Source organism: Bos grunniens, chromosome 16 (genome assembly GCF_055505025.1).
Source record: "Bos grunniens cultivar Pamir isolate PY7600 chromosome 16, Bosgru_T2T1.0, whole genome shotgun sequence".
NCBI lineage: Eukaryota > Metazoa > Chordata > Mammalia > Artiodactyla > Bovidae > Bos > Bos grunniens.
In genome coordinates, this window is record NC_141180.1 from 73594297 (window position 1) to 73614595 (window position 20299).

Here is a 20299-nt window from a genome sequence, read left to right on the forward strand (position 1 = left end):
CAAGACCAGGAGCTGACTGTGGCTCAGAACATGAACTCCTTATTGCCAAATTCAGACTTACAGGTATACCTGTGGCGGATTCATTTCGATATTTGGCAAAACTAATACAATATTGTAAAGTTTAAAAATAAAATAAAATTTTAAAAAAAATTTTAAAAATATACTATAAAAAAAAAAAAGAAAGTAAGGGAAACCAGTATACCATTCAGGTATGATCTATATCAAATCCCTTACAGTTAAACAGTGAAAGTGAGAAATAGATTCAAGGGATTAGATCTGATATACAGAGTGCCTGAAGAACTATGGATGGAGGTTTGTGACATTGTACAGGAGGCGAGGATCAAGACCATCCCCAAAAAAAGAAATACAAAAAGCCAAATGGTTGTCTGAAGAGACCTTACCAAATAGCTGTGGAAAAAAAGAGAAGCGAAAAGCAAAGGAGAAAATGAGAGATATACCCATTTGAATGCAGAGTTCCAAAGAATAGCAAGGAGAGACAAGAAAGCCTTCCTCATTGATCAGTGCAAAGAAAGAGAGGAAAGCAATAGAATAGGAAAGACTACACATTCTTCAAGAAAATTAGAGAAACCAAGGGAACATTTCTTGCAAAAATGGACACAATAAAGGACAGAAATGGTATGAACCTAACAGAAGCGGAAGATATTAAGAAGTGGCAAGAATACACAGAAGAACTACACAGAAAAGATCTTCATTACCCAGATAATCACGATAGTGTGCTCACTCATCTAGAGCCAGACGTCCTGGAATGTGAAGTCAAGTGGGCCTTAGGAAGCATCACTACAAAAAAAGCCAGTGAAAGTGATGGAATTCCAGTTGAACTATTTCAAATCCTAAAAGATGATGCTGTGAAACTGCTACTCTCAATGTGCAAGCAAATTTAGAAAACTCAGCAATGGCCACAGCACTGGAAAAAGTCAGTTTTCATTCCAATCCCAAAGAGAAGCAATGCCAAAGAATGATCAAACTACTGCATAATTGCACTCATCTCACATGCTAGCAAAGTAATGCTCAAAATTCTCCAAGCCAAGCTTCAACAGTACGTGGACCATGAAATTCCAGATGTTCAAGCTAGATTTAGAAAAGGCAGAGGGATGAGAGATCAAATTGCCAACATCCATTGGATCATCAAAAAAGCAAGATAGTTCCAGAAAAGCAACTATTTATGCTTTATTGACTATGCCAAAGTCTTTGACTGTGTGGATCACAACAAACTGTAGAAAATTCTTCAAGAGAAGGGAATACCAGAAAACTTGACCTTCCTCCTGAGAAATCTGTATGCAAGTCAGTAAACAACAATTAGAACTGGGCATGGAGCAACAGACTGGTTCCAAATTAGGAAAGGAGTACATCAAGGCTGTATATTGTCACCCTGCTTATTTAACTTATATGCAGAGTACATCATGAGAAACGCTGGGCTGGAAGAAGCACAGGATGGAATCAAGATTGCCAGGAGAAATATCAATAATCTCAGACAGCCAGATGGCACCACCCTTATGGCAGAAAGTGAAGAAGAACTAAAGAGCCTATTGATGAAAGTGAAAGGGGAAAGTGAAAAAGTTTGCTTAAAACTCAACATTCAGAAATTTAAATCATGGCATCTGTCCCCATCATTTCATGCAAATAGATGGGGAGCAATGGAAACAGTGAGAGACTTTATTTTGGGGGGCTTCAAAATCACTGCAGTTGCTGATGGCAGCCATGACATTAAAAGACACTTGCTCCTTGGAAGAAAAGTTATGACCAACTGAGACAGCATATTACAAAGCAGAGACATTACTTTGCCAACAAAGGTCTGTCTAGTCAAAGCTTCGATTTTTCCAGTAGTTATGTTTGGATGTGAGAGTTGGACCATAAAGAAAGCTGAGCACAGAAGATCTGATGCTTTTGAACTGTTGTGTTGGAGAAGACTCTTCAGAATCCCTTGGATAGCAAGGAGATCCAACCAGTCCATCCTAAAGGAAATCAGTCCTGAATATTCATTGTAAGGACTGATGCTGAAGCTGAAACTCCAGTATTTTAGCCACCTAATGGGAAGAACTGACTCATTTGAAAAGGCCTTTATATGGGAAAGATTGAAGGCAGGAGTAGAAAGGGATAAGCAAGGATGAGATGGTTGGAAGGCACCACTGATGTGTTGGACGTGAGTTTGAGTAAACTCCGGGAGTTGCTTTTGGACAGGAAGGCCTGGTGTGCTGCAGTCCATGGGGTCACAAAGAGTCGGACATGACTGAGCAACTGAACTGAACGGAACTGAACTGAAACTCTCAGTGTTGCAGTTCAATTAAATTAGAATTATACTTCATTGTATATATACCACAATTCTAACACGTGTATATGGGATCTAGAAGAATGATACTGAAGAATTTATTTGCAGGGCACAGTGGAGAAACAGACATACAGAATCGACCTATGGACATGGGGAGAGGGGAGGAGAGGGTGAGATGTATGGAAAGAGTAACATGGAAACTTACATTACCATATGTAAAATAGATAGCCAACAGGCATTTGCTGTATGGCTCGGGAAACTCAAACAGGGGCTCTGTATAAACCTGGAGGGGTGGGATGTGAGGGAGTTGGCAGGCAGTTTCAAAAGGGAGGGGATATATGTATACATATGGCTGATTCATGTTGAGGTTTGACAGAAAATAGCAAAATTCTGTAAAGCAATTATCCTTCAATTAAAAAAATAAATTTTTAAAAAGGAAATAAAATAAACTTTACTGATACACACACAAAATAAATTACAATTATACTTCAATTAGAAAAAATCTTGGGAATAAAAAAAAAAAAACTTTACAGAAACACTTAGCAACTTCTTCATGGATGCAAACATTCTTATTTCACACGTGATGATGTGCTTAACAATAAAGAGTTAAGCTATTAAAAAAAAATGATTCATGTTTTGAAAGGACATCATACATCAGAACTGAGGTAACTCAGAAATCAACATGTGGGACTCAGAAAAGCATAAGAAAAAATTGAAAAATTACTTTGTAAATGAAATTAAAAATATGAGAAACAAACTGAGAAATAATGCCTTAGAAGAAACAGTAGATGAAAAGAAGAGATTCTCAAAGACTATTTTTAAGAAAACTGCTGGCAATGTAAGTTTCCATGTTACTCTTTCCATACATCTCACCCTCTCCTCCTCTCTCCCCATGTCCAGAAGTCTATTCTCTATGTCTGTTTATCCACTGTTGCTCTGTAAATAAATTATTCAGTACCATTTTTCTAGATTCTGTATATATGTGTTAGAGTATAGTATTTATGTTTCTCTTTCTGTAAAATAGATAGCCAATGGGAATTTTCTTGTATGGCTCAGGAAACTCAACCAGGGGCTCTCTATCAACCTAGAGGTGTGGGATGGGAGGCAGATGGGAGGGAGTTTCGAAAGGGAGGGGATATATGTATACCTATAGCTGATTCATGCTGAGGTTTGACAGAAAACAGCAAAATTCTGTACAGCAATTATCCTTCAATAAAAAATAAATTAATTAAAAAATACTCCTGACAAATAAATTAAGGAAGAGGCTGTAAAATATTTGATGAATATGTTAAAAGTGGAAGATCATCGTAAGAGATCTGATGAATGAATGATTCATTTGCTTAATCATGTCCAGCTCTCTGTGACCCCATGGACTGAAAAATGCCAGGCTTCCCTGTTCTTATATGAATGATTGGAATCTCTGAAAGAGTAAAATCACAGCAAAGATACACAGAAAATATTAAATATTATGATGGAAAGTTTCCTGGAAAATGTCTTTGAAATTGCTTATTGAAAAGAATAATGAGCATCAACTTGCAACGACTAATAGCAAATGATACTGTAGTAAAGCTATACGGTTTTAAAAGCAAAAGTCTCCTGGGACACTGGAATAAAAGAGCAAGAGAAATATAAGGGAATAAAAATTAAAAATTTAAGAGCCTTTTCAGAGAGAAACTCTCTGTGTTAAAAGAAAAGAGAGAAACACATTTAAGTTCCCTAATGAACCATGAACATCTTACCAGCCAAGCAGTCTAAGTTTCAGAAGTCCTGATGTGCAAGTCATGAAAGAGCTAGTGTAATATTGATCTCCTATAACTAATGGAATGAACAGATGTGAGAAAACGGAATCCTTAAAGACAATGACATAAGGACAGATGTAAAGACTAAATTTGCAGTTCCTTGCTAAACAAGGACTTCCCTGGTGGCTCAGATGATAAAGTCTCTGCCTACAATGCAGGAGACCCAGGTTCGATCCCTGGGTGAGGAAGATCCCCTGGAGAAGGAAATGGCAACCCACTCCAGCATTCTTGCCTGGAAAATCCGATGGACAGAGGAGCCTGGTAGGCTACAGTCCATGGGGCCACAAAAAATGTCAGATTTTTTCGGACTTCTTGGACGACTGAGAGACTTCACTTTTATTTTCACTTTCTTTACTCAGTGAAGACTGAGTTGCGTACCAAGGGGAGAGATCTTGGTGGTGGACACTAGGGTGATGGCCTTAGGACAATTAATTAAGTTCTACCTCTGCTGAGAGTGCTATTCTATACATGTGTGCTTTTAAAAAAATATTTTAAAAGTAACAAAATAAACTAAATTAATGAAAAACTTACATATATATATTGGACATATTAATGCATATGAGACATATAGATAAAACTGTAGATAAAACTAATACTAAATCAACACAGCAAAACAACTGAAGCTGTACTAAATGAGGACTCTCAGGATAGAATCAGTGAGGCCTCCCCTGATCTGGTCCACATGATGCTCCGGGTTCTGTGTGGGTTCCATCCCCTCTGGGGTCCAGGATGGGGTCCAGGTCCAGGTCTTCAGGGATTCAGTGCAGAGCCTGCAACAGCAACACAGGTGATGGAGTCCCTGGGGAGGTGCAGAGTCAGACAGAAGAGGGCTCCCTGGGGAGGGTGTGCAGGACTCAGAAGACTTCCCAAGATCTAGATTTGTCTCTGGGGCTCAGATGCAAGACACTGGGCTTGTTTGCTGCTCTTTGCTGAAGGCGTTTTTAGAAATGTCCCACAGGATCAAGTATCCCTGAGCAGAGTATGGCCAGCAATATTCAACTGGTGGGTTCCCTGGTCAGTGAGACTTAGGCAGAAGAACAGGGGACTCTGGGATCCAAGGCTAAAAATTTGGGTTTTCTCCTTGCCTCAAGGCCCTGGGAGGAGCAGGAGGCCAGATGACATGGGTGGGTAGGAGAACTTGCCCACCCATCCTACACTCAGTACAACTGCTCCTGAGACCTGAGCCTTGGAAATGGACAAACACCTAGGGTCTCTGTTTTCCCAAATAATCATTTCTAGCCCCCAAACAAACTCTTCTGAGGTTTATGATTTTAAGCTGTTATTATGTTGTTGTAATAAAAAAGTACATTTTATCCACTTAGCATATTGCAAGTTTAAAATTTGACAGAAGACACTGCTTTTTAAGCCATAATAAAACAATATATGTTATTAATGACAGAATTGTAAACAAATAATAAAAGGAACATGAGTAACTTGAATCCTGCCTCTAATCCTCAGTCACTTCAATCTTGTCAGACTCTGTGCAACCCTATGGATTATAGTCCACCATGCTCTTCAGTCCATGGGATTCTCCAGGCAAGAATAATGGAATGGATTGCCATTTCCTTCTTTGGTGGATCTTCCATACCCAGGGACCAAACCCGAGTCTCTTACATTTCCTGCATTGGCAGGCAGATTCTTAACCATTAGTACCACCAACCGCATGCACATGGCTGTGAGTTGCTTTCTGGTGTTTCTTTAGTTGAAGTTGGACACATACACAGAAGAATCTACAGAACCTCCAACTCCTGGTTGAGAAATGGTGGCCTGAACTGGCCCAGGACCCCAGGGTTCCAGAACCTGAGCAACCCTAAACTCAGACACCCCCCAGTCTGCAGGGACCCTCAGGACCAGGGAGCACCTGTCGGAGTCTAGCTTCAGCAGCCAGGAATTTAACCTGAAGAGATGAATGGTGTTGGTGATGAGGCAGCCTCTCAGTCTTTTTGGACTGCCTGTTTACTTCAAGCTTAAGATTTTCTTTTATACTTTTACAAAAGCATTAGGTCAAAGGTTTGATATTTTCAGTTCCCAGTGACCCAGATTTATTGTCTCCATAAATTATTGTTGCCCTTCAAAGGAGTTCCTTCCTCAGCAATTCTCTTATCTACTTTTTCTCATGTGTCCTTGTGAATACACTGTAACTCATGCTAATGTCTGGGCTGCATACCACATTCTTCAGTTTATTTCTTCTCTTTTTAAGTCCTGTTTGCCCCTAGTATCCTAAGCTCACTATTTCTTAGAAAGGGCTTCTAGCTAATAGTATCTCTAAAGTCCCTAATCTCTGTAAGCTATTGTAGAATATGCTAACATTACAACATTCCTTAAATCTTTAGCTTCTAACTATTTTACTTATTCCTAAGCCCTAAATTTAGCAAACTCTTTTGCCATAAACACTTTCTTCACAAATAGACTTCAGATAGCAATTCCTCCCATGGTCTCAAGCTGTGGCCTATGTGCTCATCTTGGAACACTCTTTCATAAAAGTCTTTAAACAAATGTTAATGATTAACTTTATGAATTATTCTCTGAGCACAGCTGCAGAAGGCTTTGTGTCTTTTCATGTTCCTCTCAAGAACAATAAGCACCTTAATGTTCCTTTTCAGTCAACTCAGTCAAGGAGAGGAAAAAACAAGTCAGAATTACAAGGCCTAACTCCTTCATCCCGGGTCTGTGCCTATGGGATGAGAAGGGGGGCTGGGGCCGTTCCTCCATTTTGTCAGTAATGCCTAACGTGGCTCCTGACATCTCCCCCTTTTTTTATTTTTTAGAGCATAGGTATGAAACTCAGTAGATATAGCAGAAACATTTTGGTTGAGTATTCTGAAAAGGCACAGGGCCAGTACACAAATCAGAACTAACAGGCATAAGCACATGGCCACATTAATCATTATGATAGAAAAAGATCCATGGAAAAGATACCCCTCCAGATTTTCAAAGAGGGAATTAGAAAGCCATTGAGAGGAAAAGTCAGACTCCGCCTGCTTCATATTCTGAATATCTTGATGTAACTTAGAAATATCAATATTAAAATCTGAATGATTCCATATGCCTGAAATGATTCTGAATGCATTTCCAAGAGTTCATGGACTCATTTACTTGTAGAGGGGTAATGCACATCCATTTAAATTCAGCATGGCAATTTAAAGACAATTTAATTTTTAAATTTGTAATTTTTTGTCCCATAAGCAGAAATGCTTCTTCTAAAGCATTGACCTTATTTTTTACTTCTTTTATCTATAATTTCCTGCATAGAAAGAGCTATGGAGACATTTTTGGACAGCTGATCAACAAATGAGGCTGTATGCACTTCTTTTGACAGGGCAACAGCAGAAACCATGACTGATGCAATTATGGCAATCAAAGCAGTTATTTCCACAGCCAGAGCTGTAATGAATCTCTTAGGTTGAGAAATTAAGCCTATAAGTTCATATAAAACTTTTAATGTATAATCATCAAACCATTGTCCCTCTAATTTTACAGGAACCGTCAAATATGGTGGTTGTTTTACAATCATCACAGACTTATAATTATAATAATCATTTCCATCAACACAATTTGATATAAAACAATTTACACATATAACATTGTAAAAATCACTCTGATTTTTGGCCAACAAAAAGGCATAGGGAGAATGTACGCAGGCCTGTACAATATATCTTTGTTCATTTAAAGGTCTATGTAAAATCACAGGTGCTATAGCAGCCAATGTTTTCCATAACTCAGGCTGCATGGGACCCGTTCCATCCAAACTCACTAAAGGAGGAACCCATCTATTAACATGTCATCTAATAATTGCTCTAAAAATCAAATTCAATCATTGATCTGAACAATAGGGGCACCCCCATTTGATCAGAAAATGTCTGGTGGCAGCAATGGGAATAGATAACTTTATGGCGTACATGCATTTTTTCCAATGAGGAAAGCCAGAAATTTTGTTTATGCTTTTCCAGACCTGTAGTCCTTGTTCATCAAAGTCCGGAGTGGGGAGTGCACAGCTCGGATAGTCCTTTAAATGGGGGGCTGCCTTTTTTAAGGCATCAAATAGTCTTTTTTGTGCCCTCAGCATCAATAGCTGTAAAGACCTAAAGTCTCTCTTGCCATTGCTTCTCGGAGAATCAGTAAGCATGCTTTTCAAGGAAGTGTTAACGCACCCATTCAAAACTGGAGCTGTTCCTTGTAAAGAGGAAGGTATGGCAAAGCAAATAGGTGGATAAACGGACACACATGAAAAAATTGAAGGGAGTGCTGACCACTGTTTTAACATTACTAGGATAGATGGAAGCCCCATCCAAAAGAAGAGTATCATTAACAAAAAAACAATTGGGTTCATTCATCCAATCAACAGGGTGGAAGGAAGGTGGATTAAGCAAATAGTCCCAATGAACTTTTTCTGCACTGGAAGGCCTCGGCTGAGAAGCCAACACAGCAAGCATAGCCACAAACATTACCATAGGAGTGGCTTCATATCTCCCACTTCCTATTAATTTTTCAGCCCGCTGAGCGAGATGTTTTAGCTGGCCCCAAGTTGGTACCATGCTGAGGTGGTTCTTTAAGTATGATGATGGCAATGAGGTGGGGCAGAATACGGTTGAACTCGATCAGTATGTCTCTCCTGAAGCACCAGGTGTCTGAAGCAATGTATTAGCGGTGAAGTCTCAGGTGAAAGGTCATTCGCCCTTTGGTGTTTTCTTGGCTCCCTCAGGTCTGGACTCAACCAGCTTTTGGTCTCCCCATCATTTTTTGTCCCCAGACTCCAGGACTTCAGGGATTTTAGTAACCTCAGGGGTTCAAACAGAAGTGGAATCTTGTGGAAACACACAAGCATAACCTCTCCCACAAGTTACCAGTATATCTGGCCCTTTCCACTCTCCTGTAATGAGGTCTTTTCACTTAACCAGAGACCAAGTCGTAGCCCTTTCAGGAGTCCAGTGTCTTGTCATTGTAGTCTGCCCCTGTGTGTCTACGTTAAAATGATAAACTACAAACAAAGCATGGCGTAAAACATGATGTGGAGAGGAATACTTAAATTTTCCCTGTCTTAATTTAGCAATCTGATTTTTTAAAGTCTGATGTGTCCTTTTCACTATGGCTTAGCCTCGGGGATTATAAGGCATTTGTTGAATGTATTATGGAAAATTGTTGACAAAATCTCTTAAAAGTGGCAGAATTATAAGCTGGGGCATTATCTGTTTTTATCTGTTCAGGGAGTCTTATTTGGGAAAAGCTTTGAAACAAGTGCTGAATTATATCTCTTGTTGTTTTACCTGATCTAGCAGAGGCTATAATAACATGAGAAAAAGTATCCATGGTAACATGCACAAAGGACAGTTTTCCAAAGGCTGGGATATGAGTTATGTCCATTTGCCAGAGAATATTAGGTCTAAGGCCTCAGGGATTTACTCCTAATTGTGGAGATGGATTAAATGTTGGGCAGTTTGGACATAACTTAACTATTTGTCTAGCTGCTTTCCTAGGGATATGAAATTCATACCTTAAACCAGCTGCATTTTGATAATGAATTTTGTGAGAATTTTTGGCCTTGTCAATCTTTTTATGTAAGTTTAAAGCAATTATTTTAGTTAATGTATCTGTCAAAGCATTTTCTTCATGTAAAGGGCTGGGCAAGCCAGAATGGGCTCTAATATGTCTCACAAAATATTTTTTCTCTATGCTTAATCTCCTTCTGTAAATCAAATAACAAGGAGAAGATGATAGTTTTATTTTTTGGAATATTAGCAGTCTCAATATGAGGAAATGACCCTACAATATATCTGGAGTCAGTCAGAAGATTGAAGGTGTGGTCTCTTAAATGTTGAAAAGCCCAAATAACTGTTCGTAACTCGGCCCTCTGGGCAGACGTCTCTTTAGTTACCTGAACACGGAATTTTCTATTAATAATTGTGACTGCTTTACCATTAGAGGAAGCATCTGTGAAAACTAAAATTGCCCCTTCCAAAGGTTGAATAGATTTTTTTTTTTCAGAAAAATCACTGAATTTTTTTTTTTTTTTAATGCAAAAGAGGGCTTGAGGGCAAATGAAACAAAATTTGACCCCTGAAATCTATCACGGCAACTTGTCAATCATCACTATTTTGTAAAAGAAATTGCAGTTGATCCTTATTGAATGGAATCACTATATTTGCCACTTCTTTTCCAAAAAGTTTCACACTTCTTTTTCTACCTTTTATAATTAACTGTGCCACAAAGCTGGGATAAGATAAAACTATTTTTTTGTGGGTCACTGGTAGATGGAGCCATTCCAATGGGCCTTCTTGCCACAAGCATCCTGTAGGTGTATGCTCTGTGGTGAGAATATTTAAATCCCATCCTCTGGTAATATTAATCTTAATTAACTGATCATTTAAAACCACATCTACTTTAACAAGAGCCGACTTTAAAAAGTCAACTTTTTCTTAGAATGGGGATTAGGATCTCTTTTTAAGCAATCAAACAAAGGCTTTAAATCTGCAGTAGTCAGTTTTAAGTGTGGGTGTATCCAATTAATATCCCCTAGTAATTTCTGGAAATCATTTAAAGTTAGTAAACAATCTCTCTGAAGCTGCAAAGGGGCATGTGTCATGGTATGGGTATTTAATACTCTCTTTAAATAAGAAAAAGGAGGATTTACTTGTATCTTATCTGGAGCTATCTTTAAGCCCTAGCTTTCCAAGGCCTCAATCAACTCAGATAAAATTTGTTGTAACAAGGTTCTGTCCTTATGAGCTGCCAAAATATCATCTATATAATGTATCAAATATAGATCTTTATACTTTGCTCTAACATTTTGCACAGCTTGGTCTACAAATTTCTGACACAAGGTGGGGCTATTTTTCATTCTTGAGACAAAAACCTTCCATTGAAACCTTCTATAGGGCTGTTTAAAATTAGCTAAAGGGAGACTGAAGGCAAACCGTTTACAATCCTGGACAGCCAGGGGAATGATAAAGAAACAATCCTGTAGATCTATAACTATCACATTATACTGAAAAGGCACAGCCACTGGGGAAGGGAGGCCTGGCTGGAGGGCCCCCATGTCTTCCATAGTTGCATTTATAGCCCTCAAATCCCATAATAATCTCCATTTTCCTGATTTTTTCTTAATAACAAAAATAGGAGTATTTCAGGGGCTATTAGAAGGCTCTATATGGCCAGCTGTCAGTTGTTCCATAACTAAAGCCTCAGCTGCCTGTAGCTTTTCAGCTGTTAAGGGCCATTGTTCAACCCATACCAGATCATCAGATTTCCAGGTAATACGGTCAGCAGCAAGAGCAACAGCCTCCAGGATAAATTTGAATATCCCAGACCTTCTGTATTTTTGTTAGGAACCAGCTTTAATGGAGAAACTATTTTGTGCTGATCTTTACTAAGCCCCTTATCAGGATTATACCTTATTTGCAGCATTTGATTAGTAACCTTTTTATCTGGGCTATATAAAAGCATTCCCATCTGAGATAATATATCTCTCCCCCATAAAGAAAAAGGTAGTGAAAGAACCAAATATGGACAAAACGTGTCTTGTGCCCCCTTCTCATCTGACCATGTCAAAATTTGTGAGCTCTTAGCAACAGAGGGCACTGACCCTATTCCTACCAGGCAGGCACTGGTTAAGTGTGTCGGCCAGGACAAGGGCCAATCTTTTCCAGTAATGCAAGAGACGTCTGCTCCAGTATCTAACAGCCCTGACATTTTATTTCCTTGAATTAAAAGATCTTTTAAAGGCCTAGAAGCTGTAATTTCCTGCACCCAGAAAGCTAGATCACTAGATCCAAATCCTCTGGGGCTCCTAGCTTGAGAAATCAAAGTTTTTCCTGTCTGATAATAAAGTAAAAGCAAAAGCTGTGCTATTCTTTGACCTTTATTAATTTGCACAGTTTTAATAGGCAGCGAGACCAAAACTTTAATTTCCCCAGTATAATCAGAATCTACTACACCAGGCACCACCGAAATTCCTTTAAAAGAAAGTGAGCTATGCCCTACAATGCCCTCAGGTAGGGGGCCAGCCACTCCCGTTGGAATCAGAGTAACCGGCATGTCAGGAGTTAATATTGTTGTGGTGGTGAAACTGAGGTCCAGTCCTGTGCTACCTGGGGTTGTTCTTAGGAGTTCTGAGATGGGACAAAGGGAATAAAGGGATTCAACGCAGCTGCCCTATTGTTGACTGGGGCCAGGGCTGCCCCTGCTGCCCATTTCCCTGAAACAGGGAAAAATTACCTCCCTGTACTTGAAGGGTGAGCGTAGTCCCATCCTTATGATATTTAGATCTACAGTCTTTTGCCCAATGATACCCTTTCTGGTATCAGGGGCAAAGTGCCTTCAGGGGGTTGGCATTAGTCTGTATTGGCACGGCTTGTTGTACCTGCTTGGCAGGGCATTGCCAGCAAAAAATGCCCCATTTGGCCACAAGAGAAACAATTTTTATTTGTAGAATCATTTCCATTAGGATTAATCTTTTTTATTTTTATTTATTTATTATTATTATTATTATTTTGGCCTGGGTGAGGCCCCCCTGAGCGGGTTTTTTTCCAAGGAGCATGCACTGTATATTGTGTATGAGTCTGCTTTAAAAGCTCCTTTGTTTCAAAAAAACTCTTTATCTTTCTCAGCCTTAGGCAATGCTCTGGGAGGCTTTGGAGACAAAGTGGGGAACTCTTGGGCCCTGGGAAGCACAAGCAGAGGTGGCAGTGGTTGCCTTAAATCAGAAAGTGGTGGATAAACTTTTAAAGGTTTGCATAGAAGGGGAAGGAGCTTGGCAGGGCGCCTGGCGGCAGAGTCCTGTAAGTCCTCTCCTTCCTCTGAGGGTAGAGAACAGTCTCCCTCCTTTTCTTCATCAATGGCAGAAAACATGATCTGCGCAGAAGGTGGAGACCCACCACCCACCACTGTAGCCTCCCCCATAGGCTATCTAACAGCCCCATGATGGGAGTCCAGGACATTTCTAATCATATTCCACAGAGCAAAAGCATCTACAGGAACCTTTTCTGGCCCATGCAAAGTATAAAACAAACGTAGAAATTTAGACAGTCTTCATGTGTTTATTTTAATGCCTCTATGGGCTAACACATGAAGCAATATTTCAATAGACATTTGTCTATTCTTAGATGCAGAGAACCCCATTCTTCTAGAGAATATTCTTATTCATTCTGTACCCTCCTCATCCTGCGTAAACTGCAGAGGGGTGCCAGCCACCCACAGGTACAATACTAACCGTCCCACATTACAATCTCAAGTTACTTACACTTCAATGTCCCTGTTCAGGCACCACTTGTCAGAGTCCAGCTCCAGCACCCAGGGATTCAACCTGAAGAGATGAATGGTGTTGGCGATGAGGCAGCCTCTCAGTTTTTTTGGACTGCCTGTTTACTTCAAGCTTAAGATTTTCTTTTATACTTTTACAAAAGCATAAGGTCAAAGGTTTGATATTTTCAGTTCCCAGTGACCCAGATTTATTGTCTCCATAAATTATTGTTGCCCTTCAAAAGGAGTTCCTTCCTCAGCAATTCTCTTATCTACTTTTTCTCATGTGTCCTTGTGAATACACTGTAACTCATGCTAATGTCTGGGCTGCATACTACATTCTTCAGTTTATTTCTTCTCTTTTTAAGTCCTGTTTGCCCCTAGTATCCTAAGCTCACTATTTCTTAGAAAGGGCTTCTAGCTAATAGTATCCCTAAACTCCCTAATCTCTGTAAGCTATAGTAGAATATGCTAACATTACAACATTCCTTAAATCTTTAGCTTCTAACAATTTTACTTATTCCTAAGCCCTAAATTTAGCAAACTCTTTTGCCATAAACACTTTCCTCACAAATAGGCTTCAGGTAGCAATCCCTCCCATGGTCTCAAGCTGTGGCCTATGTGCTCATCCTGGAACACTCTTTTGTAAAAGTCCTTAAACAAATGTCATAGTTAACTTTATGAATTATTCTCTGAGCACAGCTGCAGAAGGCTTTGTGTCTTTTCATGTTCCTCTCAAGAACAATAAGCACCTTAATATTTCTTTTCAGTCAACTCATTAGGAAAGGAAAAAACAAGTCAGAATTACAAGGCCTAACTCCTTCATCCCGGTTCTGTGCCTGTGGAATGGGGGGTGGGGGAGTGGGGGGGGGCTGGGGCTGTTCCTCCACTTTGTCAGTAATGCCTAATGCAGCTCCCAACAAGCACCCACAGGGATACAGCGCTGCCAGGTGACCCCCTGCCTGCACAAGCTCTGGGCTCCTGTATCTCCTTCACTCTGTTCTCAGGAGCCCAGGACTGGGGAGGGTGGAGCTGCCCCAACCTCTCTCTGCAGCTGATGATGGACTAGGGATGCTGCCTGCTGCCTTTGGGGGATTGGGAGGGCAGAGCTGGGTCCTGCAGAGGGAGATGAGGAAGCTCCCAGTGGGATCTTCAAACAGAACATGCTGGAATAGCAGCTCCCGGGCTCCTGCAGACTGTGGCCCCACAGTACCCCTAGCCTCCCTGCAAATGTAAGAGATGCTGGAGGAGCCAGCTCAGAAACCTGGGGGGTGTCTGTGGATGGGACCTGTGCCCTGGGGAGACGTGCTCAGGGCATCCTCCACTCATCTGCACGGATTGTTACCACCCTCTTGTCTCCACTTTTGTGGTCACACTGAACAGCAAACCCCAGGGTTTTCACTGGTGATTCTGAAGCAACAACATGTGAGTCGGGGTCATGATGGAGACATGGGCCCTCATCTGCCTCACTTTTTCACCCCAGGTCTCACGTTCACACTTGGTCTTCCTGGTCTTTTTCTTCATCATCACTGATGTCATCCACAAAAACTTTGCCTGCGAAAACTAGCAGGGAGATTTTTGACATCTGGAAGGAAGAGATCAGTCAGGCTAGTCCCAGGGCAAGAAAGCAGCTATATGGGGTAGCCCAGGGCAGTTCAAACCTCATTGGGACCCTTTAGTTGCATGAGTCCAGACATGCTGATTCCAGCCTCAGTTCCTGCTCAGACCAATCATGGTGACAGTGACAGGTTCAAGGGTGCAGACCTGGAGTCAGGAGACTGGGCGATGCTCAGAAAGTGGGGTAAGAGGGCTACAAACAGATTTCATAGATTTTATATAAGCTCCCAGGACCCCAAGTGTCTACGAGAGAACTGGTCCTCCAGAAAGATAATCACAAAAAAATCGAAATGTTGTAACAGTGTATGGATCAGAAAAAGTGACAAAAAATTTAAAAGATATGAAAGAAGAAATAAATGACCTCTGTATTCTTGTTCTCCTTCTCTGAATCTTCATTATCTGCAATGCAGTTTTCTGGTGTCCGAAGGCAGTAGCCATGTGGAATGGCTGTGGGAAAGTAAAGGGGAGATTTAAAGTCAGGATGTGACCTGGGGACCCTTGTATTCCTTGGAGCAGGGCCTTGGGACCCCTAGTGTCCTTGTCTTCAGGACCTCCCAGAGCCTCAGTGTTTCAACTCTGCAATGAAAAAAATGGGTCTCTGACCTCCAACATCCTGTTGCCACCCTCAACTTGTCAACATGTGACCAGGAATGAGGCTGTGACAACCTGTTCCTCCTCCAGGTGGTCACTGTCTCCATACATCTCTGCCCATGACTTTTCTTGCTTCTTCTCCTGCTGCTTATTTTCCATTTCCTTCCTCATTTCTCTCTTCTAGTCATTGTTCCTTTCCTTCCTCCTTGAGCCTCCACCAACCCTATGGTTTTCCAACATGGGCACATTGGAAGAAGGACCATGGGTGTATGGTCACAATCTCCATTCAGTCCATTATTTAATTAACCAATCCACCCCTCCCAGGAAGGACCTGGCATGGATCTGAGAGTGTGTTGAGCCCTGGGAGAGGGAAGGATTCAAAATTCCCCATAACAGAGACTCTCCCATTGCCTAGGGTGACCTTAGTTACCTGGGAGATGCTTAATGCTCACAGAAACATTTTAAGTTTCCCAGACCCTTAGAAAGGACAGAGGCAAAAACGTTCAATTTCATTTAACCAGAATGACGTGGAAAGGGTCCTTCATAAGAACCTGGTAGCTGCCCGGTTTGCTCTGAGATTGGAAAATTAGGAGGGATGAGGCCTGGGAAGGTGTAAAGAAAGGACACAGTTGGGGCAGGCCTCAGGTGTGGGGAGAAGGAGCAGGACTGCTTGGATGGAGCAGTGGGTTCTGAGAGGAGCAGTGACCCCACGACCTGCTGCCTTGAGCCTGGTCAGTTCCAGGAGACCAGGCGAGCAGGGCTGTGAGAGCAAATGTGTGAAGAAGCCTAGAAGCCCTTCACAGAATCTAGAAACTGCAGCCATGGAGGATCTAGGGGCAATTGGACATGGACCTCTTGCACAGAAGCACCTTCAGTACATCACCTTTGGGGTTGTGCAGAGGCTGAGATGAGTTTCTTTCAAGGGGCTGAGCCCAAGTAGGGACAGCAGAGCACATATGATTTGACTCCTCCAACGCTGAGAGGACCCTTTATATGAGAAAACAGTGAGGACAAGCATTAGGGGACACCACAAGTCCTAAAAGTGAACAGTGAGAGATAATTTCTCACGACACTCCCTGCAAGAACTTGGTCTCCAGTGTCAAGTGACTATGAGGCTTCCTAAAAATGAACAGTGAGAGATAATTTCTCACGACACTCCCTGCAAGAACTTGGTCTCCAGTGTCAAGTGACTATGAGGCTTTTGTGCCCACAAGGATATGGCCATCAGAGGGGAGTTTAAAGATGAAGCCAAAGTCCCTTGTGAATAATACTCTCAGGAACTAATCAGAATCCAAAGTTTCATATTTGGCAGAGAAAGGAGAAGGAAAGAGTAGTCTTGTGAGAAAGGACATATCTAAATGGAAAAGCAATAAAAAGTACAGCACTATAAAGCACATGGACACATAGTTCTATCATTAAAATATGAAAAGAACACATCACAGTTCTCTACATATTTCCTTTTCTTAACCTTCCTTCATCTCCAAAGAAGAAAGTATAGCCCAAGAGGTCCAGGAACATTCTCCCTCTAAATGCCACTTGAGAGCTGTCCTCTCCCTGTGTTCTCGTCCACATCGCTGCCATTAATGCTCTCTAGGATACATTCTGTAGAAAGACAACCATGAGCAATAACGCAGTTATTGTACAAGTTGACCCACTCATCTCTCCTCCTCCACCTGGCTCACAGAGCATCTCCCTGGTCTTCCCTCAAGGTTCACAGACCTCCCCTGTGCTTTGTGGAGTCAGAGCCTATCAACAAGATGTTGAGCACAGTTGCAAAATTCACATGTTGGAGAGATGCCGAGAGACTCACCATTCAATCTTACACTTCTACAGGCCCAATATAGCTCTTACATTCAGGCTTACAAAGCTGAAATTCCAACACTTATGGGCACACTTGAAATATGTCTAGTGTGACCAAGCAATTGTATGATTTTTGTGATTTTTTTAGTATAGCAAGTTAATTATTGTTTGAAATATTTTAACTATATATAGGCAGATCTATCTAGTGGCTACTACCCTGGAAAGTTCAGCTCTAAGAGCTCCAAAGATAAGAAAAAGACAACAAGCTGCCTATTCTGTTTTTGTTTTTGTTTTATAATTTATTGCAGAAGATTTGATGACCTATATAATCATATATATGTAGGTATACCTAGAGCTCTTCAACCCCAGCCAGGCATTAGAATGTGCTTGTGTACACTCCAATAGTAAGGTAAACACTCAGATTCAAAGAAAATTCCCAGTAGGGAGCTCATTTGTAGGCAGAGGTGAAGGGCATGGCCCAGGGCTCCTGTACTACAAGTAACCAGAAAGCAGGTACAGAGAGGAGGGAAGGACAGTCACTCTCTTCATGAGCCCATCTTTCCCATCCCTGACTCTAGAGGACCCCAGCAAGGCAACACAAAAGGCTCCTTAGGAAGTGAAAGATTTTTGCACAGAAAACCACAGGACCCTGTTGAAAGAAAGAAGAGATAAGTAATTTCTATGACATACCATACTCATAGACTGGAATATTTAGTGTTATTGACCTTACTATATTCCTAAACGAGATGCACATAAATATTGTAACCACTTACAAAGTCCCATGTCATTTTTATAGAAATGGAAAAACAATACAAAATATTAATACTTATGGAACCCAAAAGAAAAAACAATCTTGAGAGCAAAGAATAACAATGGTGACTTCATGCTTCCTGAATGCAAAACACATAAGAATGCCACATCAATCAAAACAGTATTCTACAGGCAACAAAACAAGCAGAGACCAATGAACAGTAAGAAGGGAATCTCAAATAAATTGACATATGTGTGGCCAAATGATCTTTGCCAAAATTCTAAAATTACTAAATGATTAAAGGACGGTCTCCTCATCAATCAACATAATAAAATGTAGAATGAGAAAAATATCTGCAAACTTTTTATCTGAATAGGGGCCAATATCCAGAATATATAAGCAACACTGCAACTCAACTTTGAAAGAACAACATGCAAATAAATGACTTTAAAAAATGTGTAAAAAGCTTCAATAGACATTTCTTCATAGAAGACAGAGAAGTGATCAATATATATAGGAATGGTACTCAACATCACTAAGTATCAGTGAAGTGGAAACCAAGTCAAAAGGAAATATCACCTTTCAGGATGTTTACAATAAAAAGAAAATAACAGCAACAAAATAGAGAAATGGAATTTTTGTGCCTGTTGGTAGGAATGAGGGAAGTCCCTCAAAAAATTATAAAGAGAACGATCATAAAAACCAGGAATCACTCTTTTGAGTTAATGTCCAGAGGAAATAAATTAGAATGTCCAGGAAATATCTACAATCTCATATTCATTGCTGCATTTTACACAACCAAGATAGAAAAACTGCCTACTGTCCATGGGCAGATAAATCAATGAAGAAAATGTGGTGTATACATACACTGGAATGTGATTCAGTGTTTTAAAAAGAAGGAAATCCTGTCATCTGCAGCAATATGAATGAAGCTGGAGTACACTGATAAGAGTGAAATAAGATAGTCAAAGGAAGACAAATACTGCACAGTTTCATTTACCTGAAGTATCTAAAGGAAAAGTCACAGAATCAGAGAGTAGAAGGGTGGTTCCAAGAGCTGGGAGGAGGTTGACACAGGGAATGTCTGGTCAGTTATTATAAAATCTTAGTTTCAGAATGGAAAAGTTTTAGAGATGTGCTGAACAACACAGTACATGAAATAAATAGGACAGACTGGACATTTCAAAGCTTAAGAGGGAAAGCTGGAGTGAACTTTCTCCATCCATGCCTGGAGGCTACTCCTTTCTCAGATTCCTCTATAACTGGGTATGGCATGTGAATACCACTGGGGGCTCCCTGCAGAAGGAAGGAAACTCCCCAGCACTGGGGGCCTTGGGTGAGAGGGGAGAATTCATTCTGAGGCTCTAATAGGAAAGAGTTTGAATGAGGGACTTGGCAGAGTGATGAACCATGACCAATCAAAATGCTATAAGATCTACTAAGAGATGAGATTTACAATTAAATGAAGGTGAGATTGACCCAGTAAAAGGGATTCTGAAACATAGTTTTGTTCATTATGAATCCGGTAGGGATTCTCTGGTGGCTCACTACTTAAGAATCTACCTGGCAATGCAAAAGATATGGTCTCAGTCCCTGATCTGGAAAAATTCCACATGCTGTGGAGCGACTAAGCCCATGTGACACAGCTACTGAGCCCACGTGCCAAAACTATGGAAGCCTGAGAGCCTTAAAACCTGTGCTGTGCAACAAAGAATCCACCACAGTGAGAAGCCTGGGCACCACAACTCAGAGATGGCCTCGCTCTTCATGAGTAGAGAAAAGACCATGCATCAGTGAAGACCCAGCAGAGCCAATAAAAAAGTTAAGAAAAATTAAAGGATCTTGTAAACATTTTCCTGGTTAGTGATGAGATTTGTCTTCCAAGTTAAAGGATGTTCACTTGGTATAAAATCAATGCATACTGTGAATGTGTATACATCAGTTTTATATATACACTCATTCATGGTGCCTGGTGATGGGAATTTTGTGGGGGAAGTTGACACCAGTAACAATGATGTTTAGGGTGACAAATACAAAGGAAAACAAAACACAAAAAATTCACACACACACAAAGAATCACACTATTCATTATACATAGAGATAAACCCAGTCCCATGGACACAAACCTACACTGTTAACCATAATATAGCTTCTTCCTGGAACTACAGTAATCGCCCACATTATTCTACTTATAATTTATTTTCTATCACCAGGGCCCCT

General features: G+C 40.7%; 1 protein-coding gene and 1 pseudogene across 1 annotated transcript; both read right to left on the minus strand.

Moving 5' to 3' along the window:
* Positions 1-7300: 7300 nt before the first annotated feature.
* Positions 7301-7816, minus strand: LOC147357000 (endogenous retrovirus group K member 7 Env polyprotein-like). Its single transcript, XM_086342938.1, has one exon. It carries the CDS (start codon positions 7814-7816, stop codon positions 7301-7303), a length of 516 nt encoding a protein of 171 aa, XP_086199064.1.
* Positions 7817-8022: 206 nt separating this feature from the next.
* LOC147357001 (endogenous retrovirus group K member 25 Env polyprotein-like) lies at positions 8023-8911 on the minus strand (annotated as a pseudogene).
* Between the last annotated feature and the right edge of the window lie 11388 nt (positions 8912-20299).

Coding starts and splice junctions, on each gene's coding strand:
- LOC147357000 (XM_086342938.1), bottom strand. CDS start 7,816: ATGCAGCCTGAGTTATGGAAAACATTGGCTGCTATAGCACCTGTGATT.